This window comes from Hyla sarda, chromosome 4 (assembly GCF_029499605.1).
Source record: "Hyla sarda isolate aHylSar1 chromosome 4, aHylSar1.hap1, whole genome shotgun sequence".
NCBI classification, from domain to species: domain Eukaryota; kingdom Metazoa; phylum Chordata; class Amphibia; order Anura; family Hylidae; genus Hyla; species Hyla sarda.
Window position 1 is genome coordinate 268,313,183 of NC_079192.1, and position 25,923 is coordinate 268,339,105.

Here is a 25,923-nt window from a genome sequence, read left to right on the forward strand (position 1 = left end):
GTGGGGGCGGTGCGGGGGACGGGGCATTATCGGCTTATCGGCAAGGTAATTGCCGATACCGATAATGCCCAAAATCGTGATTATCGATCCCTAATTTAGGCAATAGAATTTATGTAAAATGCAGAAAAATTTAGTCTGGACTGACCCAAGGCACCCTCAGTCAGGGTATAGCTATGAGTCCCAGACGTGTATATGCCATAAATATTGAGACAGTAATATCCCTTTAAAGGGAGTATCGGAACAGCTTCAACCCTTTAAGGACCAGGCCATTTTACACCTTAGGACCGGAGCATTTTTTGAACATCTGACCACTGTCACTTTAAACATTAATAATTCTGGGATGCTTTTACCTATCATTCTGATTCTGAGATTGTTTTTGGCTGACATATTCTACTTTATGTTATTTGTAAAATTTTGTCGATACTTGCATCGTTTCTTGAAAATTTTGCATTTTTCTAACTTTGAAGCTCTCTGCTTGTAAGGAAAATGGATATTCCAAATAGAAAATTTTTTATTCACAAGTACAATATGTCTACTTTATGTTTGCACCATAAAATTTATGTGATTTTACTTTTGGAAGACCCCAGAGGGCTTCAAAGTTCAGCAGCAATTTTGCAATTTTTCACAAAATTTTCAAACTCACTATTTTTCAGGGACCAGTTCAGGTTTGAAGTGGATTTGAAGGGTCTTCATATTAGAAATACCCCACAAATGACCCCCATTATAAAAACTGCACCCCCAAAAGTATTCAAAATGACATTCAGTCAGCATTTTAACCCTTTAGGTGTTTCACAGGAATAGCAGCAAAGTGAAGGAGAAAATTCACAATCTTCATTTTTTACAATCGCATGTTCTTGTAGACCCAATTTTTTTTATTTTTACAAGGGGTAGAAGGAGAAAATTTATACTTATATTTGTAGCCCAATTTCTCTCGAGTAAGCACATACCTCATATGTCCATGTAAAGTGTTCGGCGGGCGCAGTAGAGGGCTCAGAAGGGAAGGAGGGACAAGGTGATTTTGGAGAGTACGTTTTTCTGAAATGGTTTTTGGGGGGCATGTTGCATTTAGGAATCCCCTATGGTACCAGAACAGCAAGAAATCCCCACATGGCATACCATTTTAGAAACTAGACCCCTTGGGGAACGTAACAAGGGGTATAGTGAACCTTAATACCCCACAGGGGATTCACGACTTTTGCATATGTAAAAAAAAAAAAATGTTTCACTGAAATGTGTGTTTCCCCCCAAATTTCACATTTTTGCAAGGGTTAATAGCAGAAAAGAACCCCCAAAATTTGTAACCCCATCTCTTCTGAGTATGAAGGTACCCCATAAGTGGACCTGAAGTGCACTACAGGCGAACTACAATGCTCAGAAGAGAAGGAGTCATATTTGGCTTTTGTAGAGCAAATTTTGCTCAGGGGGCATGTTGCATTTAGGAAGCCCCTATGGTGCCAGGACAGCAAAATAACCACAACATGGCATACCATTTTGGAAACTAGACCCCTTGAGGAATGTAACAAGGGGTACAGTGAGCATTTACCCCCCACTGGTGTCTGTCAGATCTTTGGAACAGTGGGCTGTACAAAATGTTTAATTTGCACAGCCCACTGTTCCAAAGATCTGTCAGACACGAGTGGGGTGTAAATTCTCACTGCACCCCTCATTACATTCCATGAGGGGTGTAGTTTCCATAATGGGGTCACATGTGTTTTTTTTTTTGTGTTTGTCAAAACCGCTGTAAAAATCAGCCACCCCTGTGCAAATCACCTCAAATGTATATGGTGCACTCTCCCTTCTGGGCCTTGTTGTGCGCCGCCAGAGCACTTTGCGCCCTCTTATGGGGTATCTCCGTAGTTGGGAGAAGTTGCATTACAAATTTTGGGGGGCTTTTTTTCCTTTTACCTCTTGTCAAAATGAACAGTATAGGGCAACACCAGCGTGTTAGTGTAAAAAATTTATTTTTTTACACTAACATGCTGTTGTAGACCCCAACTTCACCTTTTCATAAGGGGTTAAAGGAGAAAAAGACCCCCAAAATTTGTTAGGCAATTTCTCCCGAGTACGGCGATACCCCATATGTGACCCTAAACTGTTGCCTTGAAATACGACAGGGCTCCAAAGTGAGAGTGCCATGCGCATTTGAGGCCTGAATTAGGGATTTGCATAGGGGTGGACATAGGGGTAATCTACAAACAGGGTGCCTCCAGCTGTTGCAAAACTCCCAGCATGCTTGGACAGTCAATGGCTGTCCGGCAATACTGGGAGTTGTTGTTTTGCAACAGCTGGAGGCTCCATTTTGGAAACAGTGGCATACCAGACGTTTTTCATTTTTATTGAAAGGGGAGGGGAGCTGTGTAGGGGTATGTGTATATGTAGTGTTTTTTTACTTTTTATTTTATTTTGTGTTAGTGTAGTGTAGTGTTTTTAGGGTACAGTCACACGGGCGGGGGATTACAGCGAGTTTCCCGCTGCGAGTTTGAGCTGCCGCGCAAAATTTGCTGCATCGCAAACTTACAGCCTGATACTCACTGTAAGCCCCCTGCCCATGTGAATGTACCCTGTACATTCACAGGGGGGGGACCTCCAGCTGTTGCAAAACTACAACTCCCAGCATGCACAGTTTATTAGTGCATGCTGGTAGTTATAGTTTTGCAACAGCTGGAGGCACACTGGTTGGGAAACACTGAGTTAGGAAACAGACAATGTTTCCCAACCAGTGTGCCTCCAGTTGTTGCAAAACCACAACTCCCAGCATTCTAAGGCATGCTGGGAGTAGTAGTTCGGCAACATCTTTAGAGCCAGATGTTGCCGAACTACAACTCCCAGCATGCTTGGAGTTGTAGTTTTGCAACATCTGGAGGATTACAGTTTGCAGACCACTAATACAGTGGTTCCCAATCTGTGCCCTTCCAGATGTTGCAAAACTACAACTCCCAGTATGCCAAAACTGTCCAGGCATGCTGGGAGTTGTAGTTCTGCAACATCTGAAGGGCCAGATGTTACAGAACTACAACTCCCAGCATGCCTGGACAGTAAGGCATGCTGAGGATGTGTAGTTTTGCAACATCTGGAAGGGCACAGTGGTCTCCAAACTGTGGACCTCCAGATGTTGCAAAACTGCAACTCCCAGCATGCCCAGACGCCAAGGGCTGTCTGGGTATGCTGGGAGTTGTAGTTTACAGGGTCCCATTACAGCAATGCATGTCGCTTTACGGCGACGTGCATTGCTGTAAAGGGCCGACCGCAGCTGAAGATCAACTCACCTGTCGCCGCTGCCGCCGTCTCCGTCGCCGGGATCCGGGTCTTCAGGGACGAGGTAAGTACCGGGGCCGGTCCCCAGCACTCCTCCGTCCCCCGCCACGTCCTCCGGTCTTCCTCCCGTCCTCTCCGGACTTCAAGGGGCCGGGCAGGACGGGAGGAAGTAACCGCCCCCCCCCCCCTTGCGATTGGTCAGTTAGTTAACCGACGGATCGCAGGGGATTGGAGGAGGTGGCAGGCTTGCCACCTCGCTCCTAGTCTTCAGCATGGTCCTGGCTTTCTGTGATAGCCGGGATCATGCAAAATTTCCAGGCGGTCGGGTCCCAGAGACCCGATCAGCCCGGTATCGCCGCAGATCGAAAGGGCGATTTCCCTTGCGATTTGCGGCGATCGCCGACATGGGGGGCCTACATGGCCCCCCTCGGCGTTTGCCCTGGATGCCTGCTGAAGGATTTCAGCAGGCATCCACTTCCGATCTCTGCCCGGCGAGCGGCAGAGACCGGAAATACAACAGGACGTTCTCCAACGTCCTTGGGCATTAAAGCCCAGGTAGCGGGGACGTTAGAGAACGTCCTATGTCCTTAAGAGGTTAAGTTGTGTGAGTAAAACCACATGTACTCACTTGCTACCAAGCCCTGCCAATGCTGTTTAGGTGGTGCTAGTCTCATTGCTCCTGTTTTCAGTCTGGACACATAAGAAGTGCCTTCTTAGCTGATCAATGACTGAGGAGGGTCACTGCTGCAGACTCCCACCAATCACAAGGAACTCTAAATAGGCACTGAGTTTCGTTTGTTAAAAAAAAAAAAAAACACTTTAACCCCTTAAGGACTCAACCCATTTTGGCCTTAAGGACTCAGACAATTTAATTTTTACGTTTTCATTTTTTCCTCCTCGCCTTCTAAAAATCATAACTCTTTTATATTTTCATCCACAGACTAGTATGAGGGCTTGTTTTTTGCGTGACCGTTGTCCTTTGTAATGACATCACTCATTGTATCATAAAATGTATGGCGCAACCAAAAAACACTATTTTTGTGGGGAAATTAAAACGAAAAACGCAATTTTGCTAATTTTGGAAGGTTTTGTTTTCACGCCGTACAATTTATGGAAAAAATTACATGTGTTCTTTATTCTGACGGTCAATACGATTAAAATGATACCCATTATTATATACTTTTATATTATTGTTGCGCTTAAAAATAATCACAAACTTTTTAACCAAATTAGTACGTTTATAATCCCTTTATTTTGATGACCTCTAACTTTTTTATTTTTCCGTATAAGTGGCGGTATGGGGGCTCATTTTTTGCGCCATGATCTGTACTTTTTTTTGATACCACATTTGCATCTAAAAAAACTTTTAATACATTTTTTATAATTTATTTTTTAATAAAATGTATTAAAAAAGTAGGAATTTTAGACTTTTTTATTTTTTTTTCGTTCACGCCGTTCACCGTACGGGATCATTAACATTTTATTTTAATAGTTCGGACATTTACGCACGCGGCGATACCAAATATGTCTATAAAAAAAGTTTTTTACGCTTTTTGGGGGTAAAATAGGAAAAAAATGACTTTTACTTTTTTATTGGGGGAGGGGATTTTTCACTTTTTTTTAACTTTAACTTTTACATTTTTTTTACATTTTTTTTTACACTTGAATAGTCCCCATAGGGGACTATTCATAGCAATACCATGATTGCTAATACTGATCTGTTCTATGTATAGGACATAGAACAGATCAGTATTATCGGTCATCTCCTGCTCTGGTCTGCTCGATCACAGACCAGAGCAGGAGACGCCGGGAGCCGCACGGAGGAAGGAGAGGGGACCTCCGTGCGGCGTTATGAATGATCGGATCCCCGCACCAGCGCTGCGGGCGATCCGATCGTTCATTTAAATCGCGAACTGCCGCAGATGCCGGGATCTGTATTGATCCCGGCACCTGAGGGGTTAATGGCGGACGCCCACGAGATCGCGGGCGTCGGCCATTGCCGGCGGGTCCTTGGCTGCAATCAGCAGCCGGGATCAGCCGCGCATGACACGGGCATCGCTCCGATGCCCGCGGTTATGCTTAGGACGTAAATGTACGTCCTGGTGCGTTAAGTACCACCTCACCAGGACGTACATTTACGTCCTGCGTCCTTAAGGGGTTAAGGCTCGTGCACAAGGACGGAGTATGGCAGTACACTGAATGAGTTTATGGACCCTTAGGTGCTTTTTCTTCTACTGCCATATGGGGCCTATGTGTGATACCATAATCTCCCCAACAAGCAATGTTTCCAATGAAGAATACCTCTATAATTCAATGCATAATGAAACATTACATGAATATTGATCAGGCCTCTAGGGTTAAATCGCATATCTGACTGATGTGCCATTTACTAAGGTGGCATGGGACCCCCAATCATACAGGAGATGGACTCCCTTAGAGTACTCCGTTGCTAGACATCTTATCCCCTATCCATGGGCACATTGGTTGGGAAGCATTGCCTTATAGTATTGTGGCATACCAGCAGGCAGTTGTGCTTATCTGATGTTAGGCATGTAAAGTAGCAAAACTTTTATTGCCATTTCTTAGTCACTGCAATGTACAAAAGCAAGCAAATCTTTTATGTATACAATACAGCAAATATAAATGTGTGATGATAAAGTTAAAAAGAATGAAGGAGAACAGTGCACTTTACCCTAACTAGGTGTGGCAGGCTGAATAACATCGGAATCACTGTGTATGAACGGGCTTGTCTGGTAAGAGTGGAGAGCTGGAAAAAAGAGGGGCTGGAGTTCCTGATTTCTCTGTAACTTCCATGTGCTTCCTATTCATTTCAGTGGGTCCCATGGCCTTTTAGTGCTTTGGGGAAATGCCATTTACTTGTCCGCTAATAACAACTGATCATGAGGAGTTTCGCTTTCCAACAATAAACTGGAAAACCCTATTTGTTCCAGTCCAATAATAAAAATTTAGCTGGGCCCTAAATGTTTGTGCTTCATACGAGTCTTCTATTCACTTTCTGTAACAGATATCAGCTGTAAACTCTTAGAAGACAGGTTTTTTTTTGTCACCTGGTTAACTTAATATTACTACTGTATCTCTATTAGGTTTCAATTAAGTAAATCTTCCCTCCCCCCACCACTAAAATATCAGTAGACAGATTCCCCTTTTATGTCAATAGAGATCAATATAGCTGGCAGGAAAAAGTAGGCAACACTTAAGACTTTTAACAGACAAATGTCTTAGATTTATTGGACATCCAGAGACATACACGGAACAAGCTTTGTTTTTAACCCCTTAAGGACCAAGCCCATTTTCACATTAAGGACAGGGCAAATTTTATTTTTGCATTTTTGTTTTTTCCACCTCGCCTTCTAAAATCCATAACTCCTTTAACATAGAATGTGTCGGCAGATAAGAACCATTTGGCCCATCCAGTCTGCCCAATAATCTGAATACTATGAGTAGTCCCTGGCCCTATCTTATATGAAGGATAGTCTTATGCTTATCCCATACATGTTTAAACTCCTTCACTGTATTTGCAGCGACCACTTCTGCAGGAGGGCTATTCCATGCATCCACTACTCTCTCAGTAAAGTAATACTTCCTGATATTACTTTTAAACCTTTGCCCCTCTAATTTAAAACTGTCCTCTTGTGGTAGTTTTTCTTCTTTTAAATATGCTCTCCTCCTTTACCGTGTTGATTCCCTTTATCTATTTAAAAGTCTCTATGATATCCCTTCTGTCTCTTCTTTCTTCCAAGCTATACATGTTAAGGTCCTTTAACCTTCCCTGGTAAGTTTTATCCTGCAATCCATGTACTAGTTTAGTAGCTCTTCTTTGAACTCTCTCTAGAGTATCTATATCCTTCTGGAGATACGGCCTCCAGTACTACGCACAATACACCAATTGAGGTCTCACCAGAGTTCTGTACAGAGGCATGAGCACTTCTCTCTTTCTACTGCTTATACCTCTCCCTATACATTCAAGCATTCTGCTAGCGTTTCCTGCTGCTCTATTACATTGTCTTCCTACCTTTAAGTCTTCTGAAATAATTACTCCTAAATCCCTTTCCTCAGATACTGAGGTCAGGGCTGTGTCAAATAATCTATATTCTGCCTGAGGGTTTTTACGCCCCAGGTGCATTATCTTGCACTTATCCACATTAAATTTCAGTTGCCAGAGTTCTGACCATTCTTCTAGTTTGCCTAAATCCTTTTCCATTTGGTGGATCCCTCCATATTATATTTCCATCTACAGACCCATATAAGGGCTTGTTTTTTGCATGACCAATTGTCATTTGTAATGAATCCTCTCATTTTACCATAAAATGTACGGCGAACCCAAAAAAATATTTTTTTAGGGAGGAAATTTAAATGAAAACCACAATTTTGCACATTTTGGAGGGTTTTGTTTTCCCACTGTACACTTTACAGTAGAAATGACATGTGTTCTTTATTCTGTGGGTCAATACCATTAAAATGATACCCATGGCAAGATACTTTTATATTCTTGTACCACTTTACAAAAATCTAAAACTTTTTGTACAAAATCAGTAATCTAAAATTGCCCTATTTTGACCACCTATAACTTTAAATTTTTCTGTATATAGGGTGGTATGAGGGCTCATTTTTTGCACCATCATCTGTACTTTTAATTGATACTACATTTGCATATATAAAACTTTTAGATAATTTTTTTATACATTTTTTGGGGAATATAATGTGACAAATGGATTTTTTTTTTTTACGTTTATGCCGTTCGCCGTACGGGATCATTAACATTATATTTTGATCGATCAAACATTTACACACTCGGCGATACCAAATATGTTTATGAAATAAATTCTTTACGCCTTTTGGGGGTAAAATGGGAAAAACTGACAATTTTCATTTTTATTGGGGGAGGGGATTTTTAACTTTTTTTTTTTACTTTTTTTTTTTTACTTTTTTCAACTTTTTTTTACACTTTTTATGTCGCCATAGGGGACTATCTATAGCAATCATTTGATTGCTAAAACTGTTCAGTGCTATGCATAGGACATATCACTGATCAGTATTATCTATGATCTTCTGCTCTGGTCAGCTCGATCTCAGACCAGAGCAGAAGACCCCGGGAGATGGCCAGAGCGAGATGAGGGGACTTACGTCCGCCATGCTGGATGATCGGATCGCCGCAGCAGCACTGCTGGCAATCTGATCATCCATTTAAAGTACCGCATTGCCGCAGATGCCGTGTTCTGTATTGATCACGGCATCTGAGGAGTTAATGGCGGACATCCGTGCTATCGCGGATGTCAGCCATTACGGGTGGGTCCCCGGCTGCTGACGCGAGCACTGTTCCGATGCTCGTGGTCATACACACAACATAAATGTATGTCCTGGTGTGCGAAGTACCGCCAAACCAGGACGTACATTTACGTCCGTGGTCGTTAAGGGGTTAAAGAGGTTGTCTAGTGAAAGAAACAACCTGTGTATGGTGTCAAAAAGAATAATAAAGCAACTTACTAATATAATCTTATTAGGCATAGTGTAGAGATCTCTCCATATCAGCTCTGTTCTCTCCCTTGCAGCTGTGAAATCACGTTCCACTCAGAGCTCCCGTACTTGCCTCACTCTCCCCTCCTGAGTGCTCAAGGAAAGACCAGTAATGTGAAGGGGGAAGCTCATCTTACTGCTCATTAGATTTTAAGGCAGAAGGAAGACCTTCTCAGTTACAGTAGATTTCCTCAGAACAGGCTCACTGCTGATTTATCTGAGAAAGTCTTCCTGGTTTCTTAAAATCTAATAATTTGAGCTCCCCTCTTCACATCAATGGTCTCTCCTGAAGCAGACAGGAGGAGAGGGAAACAGACTGCCTTTAGAGAGTGTGAAATGACATCACACCTACAAGTCAGACTGCTCAGCTGATGATGGAAGATCTGTCACGCCCCCTCCCATAGACTTGCATTGAGGGGGTGGGCCGTGACATCACACAGGGACTGAGTTGTGACATCACGATACTGTGGCCCCGTGGTCATCACACTGCACACCCGGAGCCTCCAGCGCAGGACCTCCACGATCAGACATCTTATTTAAGGGATAGGGGATAAGATGTACAGTATTAGGGCCAGAGTACCCCTTTAAATTAGTAATTTACTTTATTGACACCATACATTGACACCTTTGGATAGGGGATAATATGTTTTTCAGCTGAGTAGCCCTTTATATCTGTTTCAAATTACTTGCGTTCCATGGGTTTTGCATGGAGAAGTAGAGGAAATTCAGTGAGGAAATTTAATAAGAAAAGAGTCAAGGCTTTATCAATACCAGAATCACAAATACCCAAAGGGCTCAAAAACATCTCCTTATAGCTCCCAACTAAAACATAACTTTTACCGTGTACAAATGAAAATGAAAGGAAACTTTATGAAGTGCAATGTTAAAAACACCTATATTGCCAAAGAGAATTTAAAGCGCAACTGTCACTAATTTCTAACACCCCAGACTACTCCCAATATAGTACTGATATCCTAAAACTAATAGTGTTGAGCGGCATAGGCCATATTCGAATTTGCGATATTTCGCGAATATATGGAGTAATATTCATCATATATTCGTAAAATTTGCATATTCGTAATATTCGCGTTTTATTTTCACATATGCGAAAAGTCACATATGCGAATATTAGCATATACAAAAATTAGCATAAGCAAAAATTTGCATATGTGAAAATTAGCATATGCACATTTTCACATATGCAAAAATTTGCGCAACAATCTCACACAGTAATATTAGAGCATTCTTTACACCACACAAGCTGGAAGCAGAGAGGGATGATCACTGTGATGTGTACTGTGAAAAAAAAAAGTAAAAAAAAAAACTAATATTCGTAATTGCGAATATATAGTGCTATATTCGCGAATATGCGATATTCGCAAATAAAATTTGCATTAAGAATATTCGCGACCAACACTAAAAACTAAATACAGCCATACCTTTGGCTGGACTTGATCATCTTTTTTCATGTTTAAAATCTTTATTTTCTGCGGTCACCCACAGTCAGATAGGTGTGGCTTGGGGTTCGCAAAGCCCCAATGCTGCTGCTACACCTCTCTGTCAGCATTAGGACAGTGGTGTAATAAGACACAGCAGTCCACAGCGCATGCACCCCTGGGGGCACGGAGGAGTCAGATGGCAGGAGCGAGCGCTTGCAGAGGGAGGGAGCGAGTGGTCATTGTTTCAATTCAAGTGTGCTAGAGCCAGCAGAGGCGCATGCGCTATGTACAGTTGTGTCGTCTTACACCGTGGTCCCAGCGCTGACAGAGAGTATAGGCATAGCAGCGGCGGGGCTTTGCGAACCCCAAGCCACACCTATCTGACTGCGTGTGACTGCAGAAAATAAAGATTTTAAACATGAAAATAGATAAACAAGCACAGCCAAAGGTATGGCTGTATTTAGTTTTATGACATCAGTACTAGATTCAAAGGCGAATGACCAGGGAGTCAGGAGTTTGTCTGGCGCAGAGAGGAACCATCCGACAGCCAAGTAAAATCAATGGATTTATTAGATGCAACGCGTTTCGCTGCGCATGCGCAGCTTCATCAGGCATGACAAGGGGAGGCTGGTAACAGGTATATATACCTCCAGGAATTAACCATTAGAGTGCTTTTTAAAAAGAGTTGTTACATAGAATTACATATCCATATGACAATGTATGAAAAAAATATATAAATAAATATAAACAGAAATCACAAAAATAGTAATAAGACAGCAATATGAAAACACAATGCAATCTTATAAACATATGTATATAAATGTATATAATATAATATAATTATAATTATCGCATGTGATGTGAATGTAACACCACAAGCGACTCAAGAAATCGCACCGCTAAATCGCCGGTGCAGCATTCAACAACACAAGTTGGAAATTATTTCAAAAAATATATATGATATAAAGAATCATGTCAATTGATTCAAGAGATAGAAAAATTATTATTTAATTGTATATCGCTACCTTATTAAAAAAAATTATAAAATAGTAAAAAATAAATGACAGTGCGATAAACCAAACCGCAACTGATCAAAAAGGAAAAGTATGAACACTACTTAGAGAATAAAATGAACTCAATTAACTAATGCGGTATTGAATACAGCAACCGGCGAAAACGCAGGGTGTGAATATTCGTACAAGAATCCAGATTAACAAACAATAAATAAATTAAAAATACAAAGATGTTTATATGTAAAAAAGAAAGAAAAATAAACAAAACTTAGATAATAAAACATAAGAAATAAATAAATACACCGTGGGGCACTCCAGGGTGAACAGTACAGAAGGAACAAAGAAAAAATCAAGGTATAATATTTTCGAAATTAATCCATATGGAGAGATGGGAAATTTTTTAATCCCAAATTATCAAATTATTTAACTGTATCGATACATTCATTAAAACCTTGAGGGTGCAAAGTATGTAGTTTGTGAATCCAAAAGGATTCGCGATTGTTCAATCTTTGTATTCTATTAGGTAAATGAATGGGGATAGTTTCTAAAATAATTAATTTTAAAGATTCAGTGTTTTTTTGATGATAAATAGTGAAGTGACGGGAAAGGCTATGCAACAAAAAACCATGTTTTATGTTCCATCTGTGTTTGTTCATCCTGGAGCGCACCGTTTGTGTGGTACGGCCAACGTATTGGCGATCGCAACCACAGGTTAATAAATAAATAGCAAAAGTGGTGTCGCAATTTAGTGAATCCTTAATTTTAAATGTTTGTTGTGTAAAAAAGGAAGAAAAAGTATCAGTTTGGATAATCCATTCACAACAGAGGCAGCGACTTTTTTTACAAGGAAAACAATATGGTTTAATAGAACAGGAATTCTGTGGTGTACGATATTCGGAAAATCTGCTGGGGCTAATAAATTGCTGAGATTTTTGGGACATCTGTAGGTGACATTAGGGACTGGGGGAATTAATTGGTTTAGAATTTTATCATTTTGAATAATGGGCCAATTTTTAGTTAATATTTTTCTAATATTAGATGCCTCAATATTGAAATTCGTAACAAAATTGTATCTAAAGGGGTTATGAAGCTGATTAGAACTGGATTTTTTAGAAATAGATGTAACCAAATCAGATTGTTTCTTATCTTTCACCTTCATATATGCCTTAGTAAGAAGCGATTTAGGATAGCCCTTTTGTATAAAACGTTGTTTTAAAACCTCAGCTTGAGAGATAAAATCTGAATCAGAGGTGCAATTTCTACGAATTCGTAAATATTGGCCGAATGGCACCCCTCTTAGCCAGCTTGGATAATGTGCACTGTCGAACTGTAAAAAGCTGTTAATATCGACAGATTTGAAAAAAGTCTTCGTAGAAATAGTGCCATCGACTGTTTTGTGGATGTCAAGGTCTGAAAATTGGATGGAATTTTCTGCATAATGCATGGTAAATTTTATACCCCATGTGTTAGTATTCAACTCTTGTACAAAGAGGTCAGCTTCATGTTTGGTACCTACCCAGATCAAAAAAAGGTCGTCTATATAACGACGAAAGAAAAAAACGGACTTAAAATACAGGGACTGTGCCATGACAAGGGACTCGAATCGCCCCATGAACAAATTAGCGTAACTAGGGGCGAATCGAGTCCCCATGGCACAGCTCCTATTCTGCCGATAAATAGTATGATTGAATTCAAAAACATTATTGAGAAGAATAAATCTAATAGACTCCAGTAAAAATTCTGACTGACTGGGGTTAAGTGAGGGGTCCTCTTGTAAAAAATGTTTAATTGCAGGAACACCTAAATCAGTGGAGATGTTAGAATAAAGGGAGCACACATCCAAGGTAAGAAAACTATAATAAGGGGGTAGGGATAGAGCATGTAATTCAGAAATAAGTTGGGCTGAATCTCTCAGATAAGATGGTAATTGTAAAACAAAGGGTTGAAGAAATAGATCTATAAAGTGAGAAAGGTTTGCAGTAATCGAACCAATACCTGAAATAATAGGTCTACCAGGGGGATTGGTTAAACATTTATGTAATTTGGGTAGATATCTTAATGATAGTTTCACCCCGAGGGGTCTGAGATTACCCTTTGAATCCTCCTTTCCTGAGGATCCTCTTTTTACTAAAGAGTGGGATGAATTTACGGAAAATTGTTCTAGGGGACTTGTCACTCGTCTCCTGGACAAAAGAAATACATTAGTCCTCTATTATCGGGACAAAGCTAGGTCCATTAAAAATACTCTGGCAGCCTTTTCGGGTTATTCTGAATATCATAAACTTGAAGGACTCCTATCTAATAGATTACAAAAATTGGAGATAGAAACCATAAATAAAAAAGTACATAAGTTTAATCGTGACAAACAGGATTACATGTGTGGCCAAATACATAAATGGCCAAGATATAATCCTCAGAAACAAATGTCTAATAACACTTTATCCTCTAAAAAACAGGAATACCCAATTAATTCTGTTCTTAAAACATCGTCTGTCACTCCCTTGGGGACTGACAAAAAATTCTAACGTAGCAGAACTATAGTAAATTCAGCTCGTAACAATTCCCAACAGTCTAATTCAAAAAATTCTAATAACAAGAAAAATCATATTACTTCTGAAACCAAATCATCAGCGAATAAATCCTTTATGCCTACTGCTAATACCAATGCAAGTTGTAACCAAAAAATTATTACCAGTACATGTATTACCCCTGCTAATTCTAACACTAATGTGCTTAACAACACTATCACTAATACTCTCTCATCACTAGACAGACCAGCACCTAACATGGTCTGTCCTTTGCTTCCTCCTCTCACTTTTTTGGATCCTTGTCATGGGTTGGACCCGGGTTCCGGGGCAGAGGGGGGTCTCTATGTTGGGCAGCCTTGTAATTCTCTCGACTGCTCCATTGATCCCTCCCTTCTCACGGTGCACGAGGTTTCTATGTCTGACATGAGTTCCACACTCATTGATAGCTCACAATATGACACGCTTGACACCCCAGGGAGTTCTACTCCTGCTTCCACCTCCTCATCTTCTTTTTACAATTGCCCTCTCACTACAGATGCCACTCTAGCGTGCAATGTCAATTTGGATGTACGCTTACGCACGATCACCCAGTATTACCCCCTCATAAAGACATCAAATCGAACACAATCTATAAAAAGAAAGGAAAACCCAGAGGTTGCAGAGGAGGTCAGAGAAAACGCCAACCCACCTCTACAATTATCTCAAAGACAGAAAAATTAATAACAAAAAAAGAAATTATAAAAATTTTCAATTTATCTAGTTATATACTTTCCGAAAATGAAACTAATTTACTTGCGAAAGGGCTGTCTTTTTGTCCTGCTGCACGTCCGAACGATTTTCAGTTATTTTTAGATCTAAACGATTTTATTCGTAGATTAACATTGAGCCGCCACTTCTTTATCCAGAACAGATCGGACCATCAAACTACTAATACCCCCCAAATTTCGAATTTGGGAGTTCATAATTCTAATATTGCTAACACTTCAACTCCTGTTACCACACTAGTTGACATGACTCCAGCTCGTCATGTACCAGTAAAACCCAAATCTTCGTTTTACCCTCTACATAATCGTGGCAGCCATCTTGAGACTTTTTATCATATGGTCATGCAGGATTTTTCAAATTTATGTGATAAATCTGTTATTTTTAAGGAAAATGATAATCTAACTTCTGCTGAGAGAATTGCAATTAAATCCATACAGAACAATAAATCTATTATTGTTCGCCCTGCAGATAAAGGTGGGGGGGTTGCTGTTTTGAATAGGGCTGATTATAAAAATGAAGCCCTTAGAATTTTATCAGACCTTGAATATTATACTCCGCTTTCTTATGACCCTTCCCCTCATATTTTTTCACAGTATTGTTTGCTTATAGGTGGAGCTACAGAAAAACAATTGTTGGATAAAAGGGAGCACACATTTCTCAATATTAAAAATTATAATTTACCTATTTTTTATTATCTACCTAAATTACATAAATGTTTAACCAATCCCCCTGGTAGACCTATTATTTCAGGTATTGGTTCGATTATTGCAAACCTTTCTCACTTTATAGATCTATTTCTTCAACCCTTTGTTTTACAATTACCATCTTATCTGAGAGATTCAGCCCAACTTATTTCTGAATTACATGCTCTATCCCTACCCCCTTATTATAGTTTTCTTACCTTGGATGTGTGCTCCCTTTATTCTAACATCTCCACTGATTTAGGTGTTCCTGCAATTAAACATTTTTTACAAGAGGACCCCTCACTTAACCCCAGTCAGTCAGAATTTTTACTGGAGTCTATTAGATTTATTCTTCTCAATAATGTTTTTGAATTCAATCATACTATTTATCGGCAGAATAGGGGCGGTGCCATGGGGACTCGATTCGCCCCTAGTTACGCTAATTTGTTCATGGGGCGATTCGAGTCCCTTGTCATGGCACAGTCCCTGTATTTTAAGTCCGTTTTTTTCTTTCGTCGTTATATAGACGACCTTTTTTTGATCTGGGTAGGTACCAAACATGAAGCTGACCTCTTTGTACAAGAGTTGAATACTAACACATGGGGTATAAAATTTACCATGCATTATGCAGAAAATTCCATCCAATTTTCAGACCTTGACATCCACAAAACAGTCGATGGCACTATTTCTACGAAGACTTTTTTCAAATCTGTCGATATTAACAGCTTTTTACAGTTCGACAGTGCACATTATCCAAGCTGGCTAAGAGGGGTGCCATTCGGCCAATATTTACGAATTCGTAGAAATTGCACCTCTGATTCAGATTTTATCTCTCAAGCTGAGGTTTTAAAACAACGTTTTATACAAAAGGGCTATCCTAAATCGCTTCTTACTAAGGCATATATGAAGGGGAAAGATAAGAAACAATCTGATTTGGTTACATCTATTTCTAAAAAATCCAGTTCTAATCAGCTTCATAACCCCTTTAGATACAATTTTGTTACGAATTTCAATATTGAGGCATCTAATATTAGAAAAATATTAACTAAAAATTGGCCCATTATTCAAAATGATAAAATTCTAAACCAATTAATTCCCCCAGTCCCTAATGTCACCTACAGACGTTCCAAAAATCTCAGCAATTTATTAGCCCCCAGCAGATTTTCCGAATATCGTACACCACAGAATTCCTGTTCTATTAAACCATATTGTTTTCCTTGTAAAAAAAGTCGCTGCCTCTGTTGTGAATGGATTATCCAAACTGATACTTTTTCTTCCTTTTTTACACAACAAACATTTAAAATTAAGGATTCACTAAATTGCGACACCACTTTTGCTATTTATTTATTAACCTGTGGTTGCGATCGCCAATACGTTGGCCGTACCACACAAACGGTGCGCTCCAGGATGAACAAACACAGATGGAACATAAAACATGTTTTTTTGTTGCATAGCCTTTCCCGTCACTTCACTCTTTATCATCAAAAAAACACTGAATCTTTAAAATTAATTATTTTAGAAACTATCCCCATTCATTTACCTAATAGAATACAAAGATTGAACAATCGCGAATCCTTTTGGATTCACAAACTACATACTTTGCACCCTCAAGGTTTTAATGAATGTATCGATACAGTTAAATAATTTGATAATTTGGGATTTAAAAATTTCCCATCTCTCCATATGGATTAATTTCGAAAATATTATACCTTGATTTTTTCTTTGTTCCTTCTGTACTGTTCACCCTGGAGCGCCCCACGGTGTATTTATTTATTTCTTATGTTTTATTATCTAAGTTTTGTTTATTTTTCTTTCTTTTTTACATATAAACATCTTTGTATTTTTAATTTATTTATTGTTTGTTAATCTGGATTCTTGTACGAATATTCACACCCTGCGTTTTCGCCGGTTGCTGTATTCAATACCGCATTAGTTAATTGAGTTCATTTTATTCTCTAAGTAGTGTTCATACTTTTCCTTTTTGATCAGTTGCGGTTTGGTTTATCGCACTGTCATTTATTTTTTACTATTTTATAATTTTTTTTAATAAGGTAGCGATATACAATTAAATAATAATTTTTCTATCTCTTGAATCAATTGACATGATTCTTTATATCATATATATTTTTTGAAATAATTTCCAACTTGTGTTGTTGAATGCCGCACCGGCGATTTAGCGGTGCGATTTCTTGAGTCGCTTGTGGTGTTACATTCACATCACATGCGATAATTATAATTATATTATATTATATACATTTATATACATATGTTTATAAGATTGCATTGTGTTTTCATATTGCTGTCTTATTACTATTTTTGTGATTTCTGTTTATATTTATTTATATATTTTTTTCATACATTGTCATATGGATATGTAATTCTATGTAACAACTCTTTTTAAAAAGCACTCTAATGGTTAATTCCTGGAGGTATATATACCTGTTACCAGCCTCCCCTTGTCATGCCTGATGAAGCTGCGCATGCGCAGCGAAACGCGTTGCATCTAATAAATCCATTGATTTTACTTGGCTGTCGGATGGTTCCTCTCTGCGCCAGACAAACTCCTGACTCCCTGGTCATTCGCCTTTGATTCTACACCTATCCAGGAGGGCTGCAGTGAACCTGCCTTCATATCTCTTCTGCTCCTAACCTTGTTGTGTGTGGGCGCACAACCAACTTCGGTAAGCGGCTTGGGAATCACCTTCCCCTACCCCCACCTGCAAGATCTACTGATCCCGCACATGAGGCGCCTTCCTTCCTTTCTCTAGATCAGTACTAGATTGGGAATAGTCTGGTGGGGGAAAAATTAGTAACAGTTGCACTATAACAATATTATAAACACACACATGAAAGCTGTAACAGCTAGTGCCTGCAGTGCACCTGCCACCCTCCAGCAATAATGATTAAAATATCAAATACACTAGCCCTCCTGACGTGTTTTTCTACATAGAGCTTCCTCAGAGGTCAGGGCTAATGTGCTAATTAAAGTTATGTTTTAGTTGGGGGGCTATAAGGAGGGGTTTTTGTGCACTTTGGGCATTTGTGATTCTGAAATTAAAATTGGGACTTATATATGTGCAGGGACTCTAAATCCAATAGACTAAGGAAAAAAATATACAATCATATGGAGATACATAGAGATTCAGCATAGTGTATTTTAACCTGTTATTCAAGATCCTTTCATATGGATCCCAAGTGTCCTTATGTGCATTAATTCCTAATCATTGTCAGCCATTATCTTTGTGACAAATACAGTTAATTCATATTCTCAGTATGAACATGTGCATAAAGAAAGGCTGGATAATTTTGGCATGCTATTATTTAGGAATGCTTACTCTTGGATCTACTAAACTGTCACCGAATTTACAATAAGACTTCTGATAACCTTGTAAACCAAGGTTTGTGAAATGCAAATACTTATACCATGGTAAACTCTTGGGTATTATTATGGATAATAAAACAAATGTATGCCTACTAAATATGTTATATTCTTGCTGTGATATCAGTGTCTTGGCTTGATGCCATATTTTATTTTATTTGATACCATTAAAACTAAAATGCTTGGTTACAAGCCCAGATTTACTGTTGCAAATATGACAGAATACTGGCATCATTTTGGCCAAAAACATGATTTGCATCACATTTACTTTGAGTTTTAGCAGGGGCATTACTAGCAGGGCCGGCCTAAGGGGTGTGCGAGCTGTGCGGCCACACAGGGAGCCATAGCAACATGGGGCGCCGGGCAGTCGACACAGCTCGCACATCCTAATCAAGCCCGGGGTGGATCCCCGGGCACCACTAAGCAGCCGTCACATTCTGGACATCCCTGTGTCCCGAAAGATCTTTTCGGGACACAAGGATATCTCGTTACCTCTCTGCGGCGGCCCCCCTGCGTTAACTTTAATGCTGATGTCCCGTGCGTGCGCTCATAGCAACAGCAGAGCGGAGCAGAGCAGCGAGGAAGAGGACGCGCGCGCGCATGGTAAGTTGCCTATATGTTGTACGTCATCTTCAGTGTTCCGACCACCACTCCTCCGGTCCCTGGACCTACTGCTTTGGTCTATAGGCCATAGCAGTAGATCGTGACCCCGGAGTGGTGGTCGGAACACTGAAGTGGGGCAGTACACAGACATACAGCCTCCAGCCATACACTGTATATGGCTGGAGGCTGTATGTCTGTGGGGGAACATACTGCACCTAATGTGGGGAACTTTACTGCCAACCTAATGTGGAGAGCTATACTGCACCTAATGTGGAGAGCTATACTGCACCTAATGTGGGGGAACTATACTGCACCTAATGTGGGGAACTATTTGGTACCTAATGTGGGGGAACTATAAGGCACCTAATGTGGAGAGCTATACTGCACCTACTGTGGGGGAACTATACTGCACCTAATGTGGGGGAACTATACTGCAACTAATGTGGGGAACTATATGGCACCTAATGTGGGGGAACTATACTGCACCTAACGTGGGGAACTATACTGCACCTAATGTGGGGGAACTATACTGCACCTAATGGGGGGAACTATATGGCACCTAATGTGGGGGAACTATACTGCACCTAATGTGGAAAGCTATACGGCACCTACTGTGGGGGAACTATACTGCACCTAATGTGGGGGAACTATACTGCAACTAATGTGGGGAACTATATGGCACCTAATGTGGGGGAACTATACTGCACCTAATGTGGGGAACTACACTGCACCTAATGTGGGGGAACTATACTGCACCTAATGGGGGGAACTGTACTGCCCCAAATGTGGGGGAACTGTACTGCACCTAATGTGGGGGAACTGTACTGTGTACCTAATATGGGGGAACTGTACTGTACCTAATGTGGGGAGCTATACTGCACCTAATGTGGAGAACTATACTGCACCTAATGTGGGGAACTATACTGCACCTAATGTGGGAAACTATACTGCACCTAATGTGGGGAACTATACTGCCAACCAAATGTGGAGAGCTATACTGCACCTAATGTGGAGAACTATACTGCACTCATGTGGGGAAATATACTGCACCTAATGTTGGGAACTATACTGCACCTAATGTGGGGGAACTATACTGCACCTAATGTGGGGAACTATATGGCACCTAATGTGGGGGAACTATACTGAACCTAATGTCGGGAAATATACTGCACCTAATGTGGGGGAACTATACTGCACCTAATGTCGGGGAACTGTTCTGCCCCTAATGTAGGGGAACTGTACTGCACCTAATGTGGGGGAATTGTACTGCGTACCTAATGTGGGGGGACTGTACTGCACCTATTGTGGGGAGCTATACTGCACCTAATGTGAAGAACTATACTGCACCTAATGTGGGGAACTATACTGCACCTAATGTGGGGAACTATACTGCCAACCCAATGTGGAGAGCTATACTGCAACTAACGTGGGGGAACGATACTGCACCTAATTTGGAGAGCTATACTGCACCTAATGTGGGGGAGCTATACTGCACCTAATTTGGAGAGCTATACTGCACCTAATGTGGGGGAGCTATACTGCACCTAATGTGGGGAACTATATGGAACCTAATGTGGGGAACAATATGGCACCTAATGTGGGGGAACTATACTGCACCTAATGTGGAGGAACTATACTGCACCTAATGTGTGGGAGCTATACTGCACCTACTGTGGGGGAACTATACTGCACCTAATGTGGAGGAACTGTACTGCATCTGATTAAGAGGGGCAGGGGACTGGTGAAGGGGGACATGGGACTGATTAAGGGGGCAGGGCAATGATTAAATATTAAAAAAAATATTTGTTACAAAGATTTTTTTCCATCTTTGTGTATGTTAATGGAGTAATAGGGGGGGGGCTCTCCACAAGGTTAGCTCGCACAGGGCGCCTGAACACCTAAGGCCGGCCCTGATTGGATGCAATGGACATCTGAGAAGAAAGCCTTGGATTTGGGGCCCATTTCCCTGCATCTCTAGGTGACTGCCACCCTTGACTGCACCTGTGACCTGCGGATGCAGTCACATGTAATGGCGGAGCTCCCTGCTTAACCATTCACTTTTATAGGCTGCAGCCTTTGAGCCACCTGAACACGATCCTACAATGTCCTGCACATTGTTTTTATTTTTCCATACATGTAATACATGAGGGTATTTAGTAATATATGAGGGTACAGGAACATTATTAGAGAGGGAGTACAGTGGAGTACTATGACTGCAGCGGGGAAAATATTACAAAATGGAGGCACATGGGGGTGATTATACATGAGTAGAGGTACTGCTGGGGCATTATTTTTGAATTAGTGTTGGGGGCATTATTAGTGAGTGGGGGCCCATTTGGGGCATTATTGGTGAGGATGTTATTACTGTTATTAATGTTCAATGACTTAAAGTGCCCGTTTAAATCATTGATCTGCAGCGGCTTCTGCGGGGCCGGGCGGGGGGGAAATAGCTGATAACTTATACCGGAATATCGGTATAAGTTATCGGCTATTGGCCTGAAAGGTCACAGATTATCGGTATCGGCCCTAAAAAATCGATATCGGCCGATCCCTAATAAATATGGCACATTCTTAAACTGCTTAATCTAAACTAAGAATTAGACAGTTTTAGTTAATCTTTGCTACTGTCTATAAAATGTACAATGCAAGTACAAAGCTATGCAAGTACATAAGACCCAATCAGAATATATACAAACAGAGAGTAAGGCACTTCTTATAGAAGGTATGCATGAATGCTTGGGGAAAAAGAGAAAGTATTTCATTTCATACATATTTTACAATACAGGTAATAATATGAGAGGTAGGCTAAAGGTCAGTTTACTGTATATGACTGAAGAATTTTTATGAGCTAAGGTATCCATGCAACAAGTAAACCAAAGCAAACAGAAAAAAAAATATTCATATAAAATATACAGCATATCACTTTGTACCTAACGTATGTTAGACAAGAAGGTGTGGCAGTTTATCTCATAGATGTTTGATGGGGTTGATGCCAGGATTCTGCATCGACCACTAGAGTTCCTTCACACCAACACTGTCACACCATGTCATTCATCATGGACCTCCCATGGTGCATTGCGGAACACTCATTCTAAGGGTGCGTTCCCACCTGGCGTATACGCAGCATATTTCATGCTGCGCAAAATTTACGGCAGCAGCGGAAATCACGCTGAGTATTCCTTGCTCACTATACACACAGGGCTTTCTGGCGGCAGCCCTATGTGTGCAGTGCAAATAGCATTTGTCCAAGTCGAAATTTATTTCTGTTACAGCGAAGTAAGCTATATTTCTGTTATTTAAACTAATTTAAAAAGATAAATATTTTTTTTTTTAGTTTTTGTTTAGTATAATATGAGTGTTGGTGTGTAGCTAGGTAAGCTAGGTAATTTGTGTGGGTAGTGAGTTTTGTGGATAGTGTGATTTATTTACGGTATATAAAAAAAATATATTATAAATAAAATTTTCAGCTATAGCGAAATAAGCTATATTTATGTTATTTATGGTAATTTGATTAGGAGTGTTGATGTGAACTAAAGCTAGTTTAGTTGTCTGAAGTGTTTTGTGTCGCGAGTGGTAAAAAAATGTTAGAGGTCATAATTTACTTTAGTTGTAGCAAAGTAAAAAAAAAAAAGCAAAGTAAGCTATATCATTTTATTTGAAAAAAAAAATTATTATTATTATTATTTATTATTAAAACTAGTGTATATATTGTATTATTATTAAATTTTTTTTTGCTTAGTATGCATGCCAATTTGAGGTCTAATTTCGTTTAGCTAAAGCTGGGCTGGCCGGTTATGCAGGATTTAGTTTCTGAGGTGGTTTTGTGTTATAGTTATTGCTGGTTACGCTTGTTTTTGTGTTTTTATATTTTTATAATGAAAGAGTTTCAGTGTGTGAGATGAGGTATGATGGGATAAGGCTGCACACCCCCCCCCCCCCCCCTCAGCATTTTCTGCTTTTGGACTTCTGCCAGTCCAAAGTCTGTGCAAAAGATGGCAGAAAATGTGCTCTGGACAAGTAGGGAGACACCTAGGGACAGCTTTTTTAAACACAAATTAAACATAGAAAACTTCATTTTTTTAAATCCCTTAAGGACCCATGACATACCGCTATGTCATGGGACCCTGGGTCTTAAGGACCCATGACGTACCGATTCATCCATGGGAATTCCGGTCCCCGCCGCGCACTGGGCGGGAACCGAACCGGCGTGACTGCTGATATCGATCAGCAAGCACCCCACGCAAATGCCCAGGGGGGGGGGGTCATCAGACCCCCCCATGTCGGTGATTGACGCAAATCACCGATGAATTCACACCGCCAATTTGTGGCTATTCCGGGTCATACGGGTCAATGGTGACCCGGTGACCCATCAAATAAGGGGGACCGGGGTTGTCCAAGACACCCACGATCCCCCTGAAGGGATAGGAGTGAGGTGGTAGGGGTGCCACCCCTCCTATCCCTGCTATTGGTCGTCTAGAAGCGACGACCAATAGCAGATCAGGGGCTGGGGGGGTAGGCGGGGCATAGCAGGGAAACCGAGGAGGACTGGCGACGAAATCCACTTACCCATCGGCGGTGGCGGATGCGCTACAGGTCTGGGAGGACATCCCTCATGAGACCACCCATCACCTCATCAGGAGCATGCCCAGGTGTTGTAGGGAGGTCATGCGGGCGCGTGGAGGCCACACACACACTACTGAGCCTAATTTTGACTTGTTTTAAGGACATTACATCAAAGTTGGATCAGCCTGTAGAGTGGTTTTCCACTTTGATTTTCTGTGTCGCTCCATATCCAGACCTCCATGGGTTGATAAATTTTATTTCCATTGATAATTTTTGTGTGATTTTGTTGTCAGCACATTCAAGAATAAAATATTTCATTTTATACGATTAGTTCATACATTCAGATCTAGGATGTGTTTTCTTAGTGCACTGTCAAGTAACAGGCCAGGGCAGCAGGGAGAAGGTGGGGCCCTGGCTCCTTATGTGACACAGTGCTCAGCGTATCACCGGCCGAGATGGGACATCACTGTGGCCGGCATAAGCTGATGACAGTGTGATGTGCCTGGCTTCCATATGCGGAAGAAGACTGGGCCCAGAAGATAGAAAAGTGATATCGGTGCATGGGGACAGAAGGTGAGTTACAGTTTGTTATAAAAATTTTTGCAGCCCGGGCACAATGGATGGAAAAATTCTGCCAGATATCTCCTTTAAGTGGAAATATGTTGGACTAAGATGCTTCAAATGTATCGGGAGGCAGGGACCTTTTGATAAATCTTCTGACAATCTACACTGGCTAGAAGGGAAGAACGAGCCATTCACATAAAAATAATAACTTTTGTACTTTTCTGGCATACATATTCTTCCCTTAATTTTGTTTATTTATGTAACAACATGTTAAATGACGTAACATAAGAATTAATTATGTCTTGTTCCGTAGATATGTGGTTGTGTTATTTTGGGAATCTCCATATGGCTTCGTGTCAGTTCAGATGCTCAGCAAGTAAGTAGGACTGTGTAAGACTTAACTATGTAATTTACTTGACTGAATACACACATAGGGAGAAGATTTTTGAAGACTAGAAATTTACATGCCATTCTTTACAGGCCTGCTGGAGAAAGGCATTCTAATAAATTTGACTCAACTTTGACTGACGGTCTACTCAACCTAGGAGATGAAGTAGACTTATCCTATAATTCGCAGTAAATGGCTGGCATGAATTTTTGGAAATGTGTTGAACAGTGGGGGCATAATACTCTTTATTTCAACCAAGGCTGTTTTCACACTCATTAAGCAGTGCCCAGCAGAGTCTGTTTAACATAAGTGTGGGGATAGGTCCTGGATAATTTTTTTTGATAAAAACTACCCCCTCCAGCTGTTCCTAACCAACAGCTAAAGGGCACCTACATAGTGAGGCCTACCTCACCAATTTAGAAGCACTGCATTAAGCAGATTAGTAGATCCCTATTATCCAGTGGAGTCCAAAAGTGTGTAATTTTGCCTTCATTCAGGTTTTCTCCATCCCGGTTTTCTATCCCTACTTTTCCATAAAAAATGTATGCTTTGCAGTGTATATTTTTTTATATGGTACCCTATGTGTAGATGTAACTAACTGGTTGTAGAGGGTTTTTACAAAATGTTGTGCTGTTGCGTGGTGCCCTTTGCTCTGTTAATTTTCTATTTTCTTGCAGAAATTTAACATTCAAGGAACCGGTGTGCTAGCAGGAGTTGATGTTATGATAGCAGTGGGATCCATCATTATGGTGCTTGGATTTTTTGGATGCTGTGGTGCTATGAAGGAAAGTCGTTGCCTTCTTCTTTTGGTATGTATTTCTATCTATCAATTTGTAACAAAGAGAAATTTCTTCCCATGCACGCCAACAATACCCTGAATTCAATGCTTTCCAGCCCCAAATAAACTGAAATGTAATGTTTTATAAGTAATCTTGATAAAGCTACATCACTAGAAATAGCCAATGTGTATCAGACCTGAACCTGTCCATAAAGGGGTCATTCAGGAAAAATACTTTATATATATATATATATATATATATATATATATATATATGTATATATATATATATATATATACATATATATATATGGCTCCAGAAAGTTAAACAGATTTGTAAATTACTTCTATTAAAACATCTTAATCCTTTCAGTACTTATAAGCTACTGAAGTTGAGTTGTTCTTTTCTGTCAAAGTTCGCTCTGATGAC

General features: G+C 40.3%; 1 protein-coding gene across 3 annotated transcripts in view; it reads left to right on the forward strand.

The window, feature by feature from the left end:
* TSPAN8 (tetraspanin 8) overlaps nt 1-25,923 on the forward strand; it is a 68,174-nt gene that overhangs the window by 14,906 nt on the left and 27,345 nt on the right. For 2 of the 3 annotated variants that reach the window (XM_056569378.1, XM_056569376.1), the window contains exons 2-3: nt 24,641-24,703; nt 25,393-25,524. In XM_056569378.1, coding sequence (XP_056425353.1) covers nt 25,438-25,524 — 87 coding nt within the window. In that variant the 5' untranslated portion in view covers nt 24,641-24,703; nt 25,393-25,437. Of the gene's footprint in view, nt 1-10,548; nt 10,678-24,640; nt 24,704-25,392; nt 25,525-25,923 lie in introns of those variants that run through there. The other variant, XM_056569377.1, reaches the window with a different exon arrangement.